Source organism: Oryctolagus cuniculus, chromosome 18, assembly GCF_964237555.1.
Source record: "Oryctolagus cuniculus chromosome 18, mOryCun1.1, whole genome shotgun sequence".
Classification (NCBI taxonomy): Eukaryota; Metazoa; Chordata; class Mammalia; order Lagomorpha; family Leporidae; genus Oryctolagus; species Oryctolagus cuniculus.
Genome location: NC_091449.1, coordinates 30,554,737 through 30,567,842, shown reverse-complemented (window position 1 = coordinate 30,567,842; position 13,106 = coordinate 30,554,737). Strand labels below are relative to the sequence as shown.

The window sequence follows — 13,106 nt, the reverse complement described above, 5'->3', positions numbered from 1 at the left end:
CGTTCTCATTGGCCTCACCACCTCTTTCTGTACAAAATATTCCAAAGATCTCCTTTACTGAGAGTTCTGCCTGGAAGCCTTGACAGCCTCTCTGAGCTTGTACTTTAGAGGATTCATGCTGCTTTGTTTGAAGTTTGAGAGTCTATAGCTGATCTACTTCTGTCTGTATCATATTCCCATGCCTGTTTCTCCACAAACATACTTTGGAGCCTTTTTTCTTGTATGTCCTTATTGTGTGTTTGTGGTGGTTGTGTGTGTGTGTGGGGGTGTCCCATGCTGTCCTTTTCGGTTTATGGGAGTTCACAGCCCCTCCCTCTAGGCTAAACCTGAAAACTCTCTAGAGCCTCTGTCTTACCAGATTAATTTTCAGCTTCCTAGGAAGGAGAATCCAGTTGCTCAAATATTGGAGATCTCCCCTTGGGTCAGTGAGTGGCAGCCAGAGGTTGTAGTGGAACATGAATGCTGGGAGTGGATCAATGCAGACTGTGTTAGGGACATTCTTGGAAAAGGCACAATGTTTGCTTCACCAGGCACTCACCCAAGAGATGCTCGCTACTCTCTGTAGACCTGGGCATTGGAAAAAGGCATGATATTCTAAACATGGTGGAGAAACAATCTGCTAGCCTGCAGGCAACTCACCGGCAAGGGGAGGAGCCCAAGGGTTCAGCTGCACCCCACCCCCTGATTTTAACACTTCTGTCACTGACTCACAAATTTTCCATCCCTAGAGCACACATAGGCTGTGGTTCTGGCTTTGCTGGTGCTATTTGGCCATTGGTTAGTGTTTGGCCACCCTCCTTCAATTCCCTTCCCTGAAAATACGTGGCCCCGTCTTGGTGGGATGGGACATCAGGAGCGGCAGTGAGCTCTGGAACTGGCTGCAGGGAATTCCTGCCTCTCCTTGTCGGGGGACCCCATGTAGTGTGCACTGGTTTTTTGGATTTGTCCGTTGAATCTTGTCTGCCCTTTCTTAAAGATTTCTTTATTTACTTGAGAGGCAGAGAGAGTGATCTTCCATTTGCTGGTTCACTCTTCAAATGGCCACAACAGCCACAGCTGGGGCAATCCAAAGCCAGGAGCCAGGAGCTTCTTCCCGGTCTGCCATGCGGGTGCAGGGGCCCAAGGACCTGGGCCATCTTCTACTGCTTTCCCAGGCCATGGCAGAGAGCTGGATCGGAAGTGGAGCTGCCGAGACTCAAACCCGTGCCCATACGGGATGCTTAGCCTACTGTGCCACATCTGGCCCCGCGTATTGTCTGCTCTTTCACATTTTCTCTGTCTTTTCACCCTGTGTTCTGGGAGATTTCTTTTATGATTTTTAAAAAATTTTATTTCAGCTACCTTTAATCTCTAATTGTGTCCTCTTGTCCTCTGATTATTTTTTCAGACTGACCTGCTCTGGCTTTGTAAAAATCTTCCTTAAATCTGTGAGTCAGATTTTCTTCTATTCTCTGATGCTGTTTGTTTCCGCCAGCATTTGTTGTTCACCTTGGTCTATATGGGCCTTCCTCTTTCAGGCCTCTGGTCCTACTGACAGCTCGTCCATCCTTGTGTGGTCATATTTCAGAAAGGAGGTTTCTATAACTTGGAGGCTTCTCCCCAGTGAGAATCCTGACTGTGTGTCCAAGGCATGGCGTAGGGAAAAAGGTTGGAACTCATTTTGGGGCTGAAGCCTCCTGATTATCAAAATAATGGCTAAAAGTCTTAGGTTCTCCAATATGGGATTGTTTTATTTTTTATTTTTTTGAGAAGGGCAGTCAGGGGCTTGTTTACTTTTGCCTGAGGGTAAATGCCAGCTGCCGATACTTGCTGAAGCGGTATAAGAGGGACTGCGGGTGGGGGGAAGGAGGGGTGGGTACAGTTGATCCACCCACCCAGCATGCCTGGTCTCCCTCGGCCGGCTGGCAGTCCTCTGCAGCCTGCTGTCCATCTGTTAACCCTCTCCCATCAGCTGGCCGCTTGCACATGTGCGCTCTGTCATCCCTGTGTGGCACCCTTGTGCTTTGCCTTGTCCTCAAGGTATGGGTTTATTCCTTTTTCTACTTCTGTTCCTTTAAACAAAGGGTCAAGGCAGAGAGAACATGTCTGGTTCATTAATAAAAATTATAAAAACCACACACATGTGGTGTTTCCTATCACACCTGTTACTGTAAATGAATGGATTATTTCTACTACAACGTTTTTCTTGCTTACAGCACCCTCCCTGTAAAAAAGCAAAGACAAAAACGTCTGTATTATGAAGGGGAATTGGCTTTTCCTTTCTTTTGTTTCTCCCACTCCAATTCTGTTATTTTCCCAGGAATTAGGTGCTGTTAATAATCTAGTGTATGTCCTTTCCAGCTGTTTCTAATGGGTTTACATAACTGTGTCCACCTATCTGATTATTAGTCTATCTTTTAAATTGCACTGGGATCAAACTTTATATGTTGTTTTAAGAATTTTTTTTAACTTGGCCGTGTGCTTGGATAGCTTCTGTGTTGACAGAGCTGTCATTCTTTCTCCTACGGATGACATTTATTTAGTTTTTAGTCTTTCTAAAAAGGAAAAATTTGTTACAGTGACTCTTAGCTTGCTTCCCACTCAAAGTGTTAAATCCTTGTCCTATCTGTGCAGAATCCTGGTGGGTTACATGGAACAACCTAATTGGATGAAATACAGCAAGTTGAACAGATGATATATCATATATGATACTACTTCAAAGCGCAGTTCAAATACAAACCAAATGATGTACTAAAACTTCTTTATTAAAATTCATGTCATCCTATCCCAGTTCAGGCATGGAGCAGAATCAAATCACATTTCTTTTGCCCAGAGTTAAGACAAGCCAGCTTGCAATTCATATTCATGACAAATACCCGAGTTTAAAATGTCCTCGTTCTCCCTCTTGTTCTTTTCTTATGATTCCCTGCCTGTTTTTCTTAGTTTATTCTCCATGTTTTACAGGGGTGGGGAATGTCCGAAGCCTGGGCAGCATAAGGCCTGTGAAATATTTGGTCTGGTCCTGCCAAGGCAACCACAGGTGGACTCGAAATTCAATAAATCTATAGCGGGCTAATTTTAAAGTTGATAATTTTGTATGGCCCGTGAACGATGTTATAAATATCCAAGTGTTCCCTGGCAGGAAAATGGCTCCCCACCCCTACAGGCGCTTGCTGCATCAGTTTCTGCTGTGGGTCTTGACGCTGGAGTCAGTTTGATCTCAAACAGCTGCCAACAAAAACCCATGTGGGGGAACCAGATCCACACCTGCCTGCAGAAAGGTAGCCGTCTGTTCCTGGGGAGAGTGGAGAGGCTCTCCGTGGCCACTTCAGGCAGGTCTTTTAAGTTGTGCCACACCAGAAGCCTCTGAGCGTTCTACTATGCTTATGTTAGCTCCGCACTTCCTGGTCATGAGGCAGAGTGACCTCACTCTGCCTGTACCTTCATCTGAGGAAACCACTGGGCTCCCTCTGCAAGGCCGGGTCAGGACTCCGGCTTCCTCCCTGTTTTTAACATTCACTTAATGATGTGCAGGCACTGTGGCCTGAGTTCCACACGCATTATCTTACGTAATCCTCAAAACAGTCCCATGCAGTAGGCCCCGCTGGGGAAACCGAGGCTGCAAGAGGTTAAGTTACTTGCTCAAGTCACACAGTATGCGGCAGAGCAAGGCTTCAGACGCAGGTTTGCCACTTGTCAAAACCTGGGCTTTTAACCTGTGTGTTACACATTGACCAGTGAACCCTCATGAGCAGGAGAAGAGAAAACGGCAGGCGCCGCCTACTCGTGGGCAACTGTGGTAGGCGTGATTATGGCCTCAAGAACACTCACTTCCTAACCCCTGGAACCTGTGTCACTTCCTGTTTACAAAAAGGATTTTGCTGATGTGATTAAGTTAAGGATATTGAGGTGAGGGGGAGGATCTTGGATAATCCAGGTGGGTTCAGTGCAGTCACATGTACCCTGAGGAGAAGAAAACAAAGGCGATTATACAGAGGGGGAGGGCGGGAGGAAGGTACGGCAGTGGGGACACAGACTGAGAGATGTGACCACACACCTAGAAATGCCAGGAGCTACCAGGGGCCAGAAAATCAAAGAACAGATTCCCCGTAAGGGGCTAACACCTTGATTTGCTTGAGAAACACTGTGAGAGAATAAATGTTATTTTATGACCGCAAAAATTTGTGGTCATGGTTACAGCAGCTACAGGAAACTAGTGCAGTGGCTTTGGGACCTCTGAGAGCATCGGTTTTTAATGGCACGTACCTGGCATTGTTTAATGAATTCTAAATGCTGGCATGAGGTAAATGTTCAACGGAGAGGAGGTACTGTGTTACTCATGGGCTCTGACATGTGGACATGGACGGGGTGTGTAGGAGGAGTACATGGGAAGGCCCAAGGCCCATGATGCACATGACCAGCCAGGAAAATCAACAGGACATTTTCGAGGCAAAGAAATGAAAATTAATATACAAATGACAATTTATGGCATTAATTGACCAAATGGCAGAGAACTGATGAAAAAATCTCCACCTTGTTTCTCATAGTGACGGCAGCCATCAGGGAAACCCTTTTCCGGTAGTAACTCCTGTGACAACGTGGATGCCCCGGGAGCTTTCTTATTTTTCTGAATCTGATTCTGAGAGGTTACTCCAGGACACGTTAATAAACATGAAAGTAAACACTGCAACTGGGAGTGGTAGGTGGAAGTCGAGTGGCCTATCAGTCATGCACTCAATGAGTGGTCCACTTTGCTTTCTTGTGCACAGAGATGAGCAGGGGTGGGGGGCCTGGGTCTGGAGCGGGGCCAGTGGCTTTGCCTTTGCGGTGTTCCCATTTGTGCACCCAGCTCCAGCAGACGTCATGGCCTTCATTGTGAGTTGGCCTGGAGAGGCTCTGGCGGGCCTGGGCCAGCTGACACACGCCACTTAGGTTTCCAAGGAGCCAAGCTGTCCCCACTCACGCACAGCTGATGGGCTTGTGGCTAAATGCGGTGCAGTCAGGGCCCTGGGCCAGACTCAGGGCAGGAAATAGAATGCCAACTCCATCACCAGGGAGACAATGGCCTGCGTGCATGATTTATACTGGGGCCAACGAGAAAGCTCAAAGGGCAGTCAGCAGAGGAACGGAGACCAGAGGGCAGCTTGTACGGATCTTGTCTTGCGTTACAACTGTTGACAAGCCACTTAGCAGGCCACAGGTTTAGGTTTGTCTGCGTGTAAGATGGAGGTAACAATATTTACGCATCTCACTGGAGACTTATGAAAATAATCTTCCTGACAGTACACCTGGGACCCATGGATGGAAGGTGGTATGTAAGTGCAGGTGACAAACCGACCGTGTGTGCGTGTGCGCTCAGCCGTGCAGACCCTCCAGCTCACAGGGTGTTGGAAACCAAACAACACAAAAACTAACAGCTCTTGGTTTTAAGTGCATGCGTTTGGCTTTGGATTTGGAGATGGTCAGAAAATTGCATGTGTAACGTAGACTTCGCAACTGTTTCCCCAAACCTGCTGCGGTAATTAGTCACACCGGTGCTTCAGTCATTTGAGAATGCTGTAGTTGCTGATGGTTCACACATATTTGCCAACGTTGCTTTAAAAAAACCCAAATTAATTCTACAGTGTGGTTTATGAGTTGTGCAAAGAGTCTAGAACATTTCTTCCCAAGTTGGACCAGGAATTTATTGAAAAAAAAAAAAAAAGTACAAAGCAGTTGTTCCTTCTCTGTCGATTGCCTGTTCTGAGGAATCCTCCAGAACCTGTGCAGTGTTTTCTGTTCATTTAAGGCACAGTGTTGACCTCAGACCTCCTTGCAAGGTTATTAAATGTTTTCTGTCAACTGGAGTCCTAAGAGAGACTAAGGCTTTGAGTTCTCGGTTAATGAAACCTCTCTAGTGCACATTGTCTGGAATAATTCCCGTGATCTAGGTGAATGTTGACCACTCTAGAAAAACACTTTTGTTGAATAACGCAGATTATGCACTTCATATTTTAAAAATTAGAAAAGAGATACAGAGATAATAAAGATGATATTCAGTTCTCTCACGCAGAATTAACAATCCTGCCAAATGTGAATGCAGGGTCTTCTAAAAGTTTGTGGGAAATGTGCACTATGACAAAAACCCAACACAAACTGATCTTTTAATCCTATTTTCCATGAGCTTTTGGAAGCAAAAGTGCAGTTCTAATGTTTGTCCTTGCTGGTTTGTGGTCTGCTTTGGGGGAGAAGTCTGATTACTGGATCTGGGAAACTCGTGAGATCCTCAGGGTCATTGTCCACAGTGCAGAGGGGGTCCTGCTCCTGCTGCCAGCCTGCATGTAGGGTGGTGGAGTGAGAGCTTTGGAGCTGAGGCAGCGCCTACAGAAGCATTTCAAAGACTTGCTGTCTTGGGTGCTGCTCCACTCCGTAGCGCTCCTGGCTCTTGGCAACAGCACGTAGTGGTCAACACTTGGTGATTTGAGTCTTCGCAACTCCTTTCCCTTTTGTTCCATGCTCACAGAGCTTGCCCAGGCAGGGCAGCACACACAGAGTACATGCTGTGGAGTTTTAATGTGTACGCCTTGTGACGACCACCCAAGGTCTAGAACATCTGGGTCCCAGCAGTGGCTTTATGTCCCTCTGTTACAGGAATTCAGAGTCGGCTCTGCCCTCGTGATGATAATTACAAGGTGGACAACAAAGGGGATTGAAAGTAGGTTTTATTGAGAAACAGAAACTCCTGCTTACCGGGAGGGGTCCCTCGGGGTCTGGGTGTTGTATCAGCTCCAGGGAGCTTATACAGGGAGTACATAGCAGTTGATCAATTCTTCTGCATAGTTTTCGATACATCAGGGCTGTGGTTTGGTTTTTCTGTGTCTCTGGTAGGGTTCCTGATCAGTTAACAAATGTTACTTCGTGGATCACTTGAGAAATGTGGCAGCTGGGGACACGCCTCTTTGTGGTGTGGGCTGGTGTGATGCCAGAGCCTGGTTTCTCAGATCCGCTGTGTTCCCTATCAGCCTTCTTAGCGCAATGTCTTTTGTCTAATCAGTGGGTGGCAGGGCGCACCATCAATAAGCAACACTTGGCTCCTTATTCCCGTAGGAGCCCTTCTAAGTCCTCACACCTTCCACTTATTCCTAAACCCTGACTTTGTCATCTGACTCCCCACCTCAAAGCATTTCATAGGATTCTTATCCTGTCTGGCTCCTTCAGGTCTTAAATATCTCTGCCCTGTTTTCCCGGTCCCCACTACTGGGTCAGCTGGGTTTCGACACCCCCTGACCTGAGACACTTGGCCCACTCAGACTCTCCTGGGGTTTTGTCCACTCTGGGTCCTCACCAAGGCTGCCCTTCCTTGGCCTCCCTAAGTCTCACTTATCCTCCAAATCTCAGCTCAAGCCCCCCCCCCAATTTCTTTCCCTCCCTCTTGTGTCCAGACTTAGGGGGACCATATGGCTGAGTTTCAGCAGAGACTTGGAGCCACAGAAGCCCAGCCAAGCCACTACGCCACTCCTGCTTGTCCCCAGTAATCACAGACATTGCCCAAACCTCCTTCTGTCTTCACCCCTCTCTCACATCAGGGGCCTACCTGAGGGTCTGTCACTTCACAAACCCCAGACCCTCCTCAGTGTCTGTTGCTTCCCTTTCTCCTTCCCTGCTCTTGGGCCTTTGCTACCCAGAGCAGCCAAGTCGTCTCCTGGAGACCTTCAAGTTCCTCCCCGGCTACCCAACAGTCCTGGCACCGGCTTTCCTTAGGGTGGTGGTAGGCAGGGGGGAGGGTTTGAGCAGATAAAGATAAAATCCTTTCCTTCAGACGTGGGGATTCTGCCCCATCCCACCCATGTCCTTTGTCCCCAGCTTCAGTGACTCTCCCACTGTCTCTGTTCCTGGGTGTGACCCTCACTCCCATCCAGACTTTCGGGAGTTCCCAAGGCAGAGCTCTGAGCTCCCTAGCCCAGGAGAGTAAACAAGATGTGACAGCTGGAGTGCTCAGCGCAGGGTCTGTCCGTGGTCTGATTGAGAAAAGCGAGCTAACCTCAAAGCCTGCAGTCCCTTCTCTAATTCCCATCGGCAGGGCAAGTGGGGCCAGGGCTGGAAGCCGTGTGTGCTGGTGGAGGGACGACTTCCAGAAACCCTCTGGTCTATAGTAAGCACAGGCTGTAGCCTGGGGCTGTAGGCCCAGATCCACAGAGAACTCACAGTGAGCCTGTTTCCAGGAGCCGCACGGGGATGCTACTGGATCCTCCTTGGATGGGCACCGGCCAAAGTGCCTTGTGACGGAAACATCTTCCCAGAGAGGGCAGGCGAGAGGCCGTGGGTGGGCGTGAACCTGGTTGGCCTGGTTGTGACTTACAAATGTAATTGGGTTTTCTGGACTGGCACGTGGCAAGTGCAGGCCACCCAGAGAAATTCAGATTCCGGACAGAAAGCAGTTTTTGTTAGACAGCTCACCATGGTAAGCACACTCTGGAGTCTGGCTGGCTGTTTAAGTCTAGGTTTTCATGCTGACTTTGGAAAGTGCCTTCATCACTCTAAGCCTCAGTTTACTTGGCTGTAAAATGGGGGATAACAGTCCCTTCCTCCTCAAATTGCTGTGAGAGGCAAATAAGGTTAATTTTGGGGAAGATGTTGTACAGTATCTGGCACAGAAAAGTGTTTACTAAATATCAGTGCCTTTATTCCCTAATCGAGCTTTAGTTGATGCTCAGTAAATGAGTGAATGATTGGCTGCTGGTCTGGATTTGGCCCTTGAGGGTGCATTTCTGTTCTCCAGTATTTTCGGGCTGAGTCGTTCCAGGCTGGCTACCACAGGGAACGATTTGACCAGGCACATGGGGAAGGCAGAGATGAACCAGATTTCAGCTAGGGGCAGGAGTGCTGAATACGGAAGTTGTAGATCCCGGGAGCTGGCAGGGCACCCCCTGGGGATCCCTCCCCCACCCCGGCTCTAGGCGAGGTTTCCATACAGCGTCATGCCCCGCTGTGCTGCCCCAGAGAAGCCAACTGGATCCTGGTTTTATTCCCAAGCACGGTTCCTGGATTCACCCTGGCAGGACTGTGGCTGTTGTATTGCCTTTCTGGGGCCAGGATGAGACAGGTTGTAGACAGTTTACTATGAACGCACAAGCAGCCAACAGTGGTATCTGGGAGTCCCTGCCTCTTGGCTTTCTCCTTGTCTCCTCACGCAGGCCAGTCTCACCCCCCTCAACACACACACACACACACACACACACACACACCTCCCAACCCACGGAGCAGGTCAGGAGTTCATGATCTCTCAGGGCATCGGTTTTACCATCTCGTTCTTCTGTCTTAGCCATTGACTTGCTGTGTGACCCTTGGAAAATGTCTTGCCCTCTCTGGGCCTCCATCTATAGAATCAGGGAATGAGCCCTTCAGTCTCTGAAGGTAGCAGAGCAGTGAATGTGCATGAGGTTGGAACTCTGCCTCCATTGCTTTCTGACTGCGTGCAACCATGACGTTCGGTAGATGGTTTCCCTCTGTAAAGTGGGGACGATCAGCAGATGTCTACCTCATAGGCTGCGGGGGGTTTAAACACAGGGACAGAAGCTGAAGTGCTCAGCATACGGTCTGCCCATGGTCAGGCCCAGAAACGGGAGCTAATACCAAAAGCCAGCAGCCCCTTCGCTGATTCCTGTGAGCTAGGCTAGGTAATCCTCTGTCTGTGGCAGTGTGTGTGTGTATGTGTGTGTGTGGCCTCCCCGGCACTCTGGGAAGGTTGTTTTTTTCCCCCAAGAAACCTTTTATTTAAAGAATGCAAATTTCCTAAGTAGAACTTTAGGAATATACTGTGATTCTTCCCACCATACCCGCCCTCCCACCCACACTCCCACCCGTCCTCCCTCTCCCATTCCCATTCCCAGTCCCATTCTCCATTTTCATTTTCAGTTAACTTTACACACAGAAGACCCACTCTGTGCTAAGTAAAGATGTCAACAATTTGCACACACACACACACAAACTGGGAATAAATTTTACAGTTAACTCTCATAACACAACTCAACTGAGGGCAGAGGTCCTGCATGGGGAGTTAGTGCACAGTGACTCCTGTTGTTAATTTAACAATTAACACTCTTACGTATGACGTCAGTGGCCACTCTGGAAGATTTCACCTCGGCACCCTCCCTGGCACCTCACGTCGCGAAGCCGTGAGTCATGGCTGCCTCCCTCCCTGCAGTGGGCCCCGGTCTTGGGGAACCCTGTGCCTCAGTTACTTCTCAAGTAGTTTCATTTGGACAGACCCTGCCAGCCTGGAGGTGAGTAGCCATTGAGGGGGAGCGGGGCCGCCCGCCCAGTCAGCTGCTGCCGGAGTCCCGTCTGCACCCCTGGGCCCCTGCAGCAGGCTTCTGGGTTTAAAATCCCGTCCACTCCACTCCACGCTGAGACTCCCGGCCGCCTTCCTCCCTTTTTGGACCGCCGGGTGCTCCCTTCACAAGTGGACACTCTGCTAAGTGATGCAGGAAGTAGGCCCCGGGGAGGCAGATAGAGTGCAGCGAGCAGATAACCGAGGGAGCCTCTGGACGCCTGTGGGGCCTGGGGCAGGGTCAGAGATAAGCGGAAATGCCAGGCTTATCGCTCCCGCTCCAGCCCGCGTCTCCCAGAGAAGCCATCCCTGCCTGCCGGCCGCGGTGCACCTCACTCCCAGGGCTCCAGGCGGCTGGGCGGCATCCATCTGCCCGGACAAACCCGGAGTTGGCACAGCCCGGCGGCCGCAGGATGGGGACTCTGTGCCCCGCTCCCGCACTGCGCAGTCCCAGCGCCAGAGGCCAGCAGCGGGCATCGGGTTACCTGCAGATACTCGCGGTAAGGGCAGCTCAGAGGCTGAAGGCTTTGCCGTGGGAGCCTGAGGAACACTTGGGAGGGCCGTGGGACTGAGCGAGCCCGGTGACAACTGTTCCCCAGACCCGGGGCCTCTTGGACCAAGAATCTCCGCGGGCAGAAAGTGCTGGCTGATGGGCGCACTGTGGGGACGGCGGCCTGGGGGGCAGTGGTGCAGGGGCAGCCGACACCCGAAGCCATCCGCTCTTTTCTCTGAGGTTCCTTTTCCTCTCCGTCTTCCTTTCTTGAGGGAGCACGTGTTTGTGCGGTCTGGGCTCACACCAGCGACCGGTGTGTGCAGGGAGGCCTGGCTGGGACCAGGTGCCTGGGATGGGGTGGGGGGTGCTGATGGAGGGTTCCAGGGTTGTCCCCGCTGCTGGCTCCTCCCCCAGTGCACAGCTAGCTGGTGAGTGAGCACACCGCCCTCTCCCTGGGCGGACCACGTGGACAGCAGGAGCAAGGTGGGGTGGCCTGCGGGTGCTGTGCTGAGTGAGGGTTTTTCTGGGGCGAATGCTCAGACCTGTGGCTTTAGAAGAGCTTCCTGTGCAGGCCACTAAAGCTGAGCCCCGAGAGGAGACAGGCGTTCCAGGTACACAGCTGTCGGGGGAGTGCCTTGCATCAAGGAGAAAGGGGCGCTTCTCCTTTCAACACCTGGCTCCCTTCCTGCGGAAAGTTCTCCTGCTCTTTGATTTTGTTAGTGACCCTTCCCAGCCACATGCGCTGTTGTTATAAATACACCATCAACAAAGGGGACCGTGTGTCCCCTTGACTTCTGCATAACTGGCTGCCCGTCCTGGGCCCCAGAGCAGAACACACTGAGGTCTCTTAGCTGTTTCTTCTGATCCTTGCCTCGGTGTTTCTGCATTGTCAGTTTTGCACGTGACCTCTCAGGAAGGCTGAGCTCTCCTACTCCTGACTTCCCCTTCATGTCTCCACGATAGGTATACTACTGGTTTTACTTGATAAAGTACTTATATTATTGTGACTGTAAATATTATTCTTTGCAAAATCGACGATTATATTTTAGTCTCATTCATTGTTTTAGAATTTTATGTATTTATTTAAAAGACATGGTGACCGAGACAGAGGGAGAGACAGATAGGGATCTTCTATCTGCTTGTTCACTCCCCAGATGCCTGCAACAGCCAAGACTGGACCAGGAAATGCACCCTGGTTTCCATGTAGGTGGCAGGGACCCAAGCACTTGAGCCATCCTCCACTGCTGTTCCAGGCGCATTAGCAGGAAGCTGAATTGGAAGTGGGGCAGCCAGGATTCAAATCGGCACTCCAGGATGAGATGTGGGCGACCCAGCTGGCAGCTTAGCCAGCAGTGCCATGATGCCTGCCCCTCATTTTTTCTTATAAAAACCCAAGTTTTCTTCTATAAAAAATATTTATTTGAAACTTAATTTCAACATTAGTCTCCTCACTCCTAATAATATGGTTAATTCTCTGTGTCAGTGTTACCAGACCTGCCCATTGTCTGCAATGGACTTTGAGAAAATCCATTTTATTGGCACCCAAAGGCTAAATTACTCTGTTTAAAACATACTGAACTCCCAATACTGGCAAAAGTATTACATGCACCACTTAAAAAATCTGAACTTACATTATGAATCTACATCACTGATTGTTGAAATGAAGTCGTTTTAGGGACAGGTATTGGCACAGCAGCTAAGACACCACCTAGGATGCCTGCATCCCATATGGAATGCCTGGTTTGAGTCCCAGCTCTGCTCCTGATTCTGTCTTCCTGCTATTGTACACCCTAGGGGGCAGTGGTAAAGTCTCAAGTACTTGAGTTCCTGCAACCCATGTGAGAGAACTGGGTTGAATTCCTAGCTCCTGGTTTCAGCTTAGTGTGGTGTTGGCTACTGTAGGCATTTGGGGAGTGAACCAGCAGGTGGGAGTATTCTCTGTTTCTCTGCTTCTCAAATAAGTAAATGCAATTTTTAAAAATATTTATTTATTTGAAAGGCAGAGTTACAGAGAGGCAGAGGCAGAGAGAGAGGGTCTTCCATCCACTGGTTCACTCCCCAGATGGCCACAATGGCCAAAGCCAGCAGCTAGAAGCTTCTCCCAGATCTTCCACATGGGTGCAGGGACCCAAGCACTTAGGCCATCTTCCACTGCTTTCCCAGGCCATAGCAGAGAGCTGGATCAGAAGTGGAGCAACCAGGACTCAAACCAGAGCCCATATGGGATGCTGGCACTACAGGCAGTGACTTTACTTGCTATGTCACAGTGCCAGCCCAAGTAAATACAGTTTTTTTTTAAAAAAGGCAGCCAGACAAAAAAAAAAT

The 13,106-nt window shown here is 49.7% G+C and overlaps 1 protein-coding gene across 7 annotated transcripts in view; it reads left to right on the top strand.

Moving 5' to 3' along the window:
- Positions 1-13,106, top strand: part of MYLK3 (myosin light chain kinase 3) — a 69,071-nt gene that overhangs the window by 7,032 nt on the left and 48,933 nt on the right. The window contains exon 1 of one of the 7 annotated variants that reach the window (XM_051833905.2): positions 5,154-5,290. The exons of 1 other annotated variant lie outside the window; for it this stretch is intronic. Coding sequence is in view for 4 of the 6 variants with exons in the window: in XM_008248378.4 (XP_008246600.1) it covers positions 10,546-10,788 (243 nt within the window). In the remaining 2 variants the exon portion in view is untranslated. Of the gene's footprint in view, positions 1-5,153; positions 5,295-6,609; positions 6,674-10,484; positions 10,789-13,106 lie in introns of those variants that run through there. 5 more of the 7 variants (XM_008248380.4, XM_051833907.2, XM_051833906.2 and 2 more) reach the window with 5 other exon arrangements.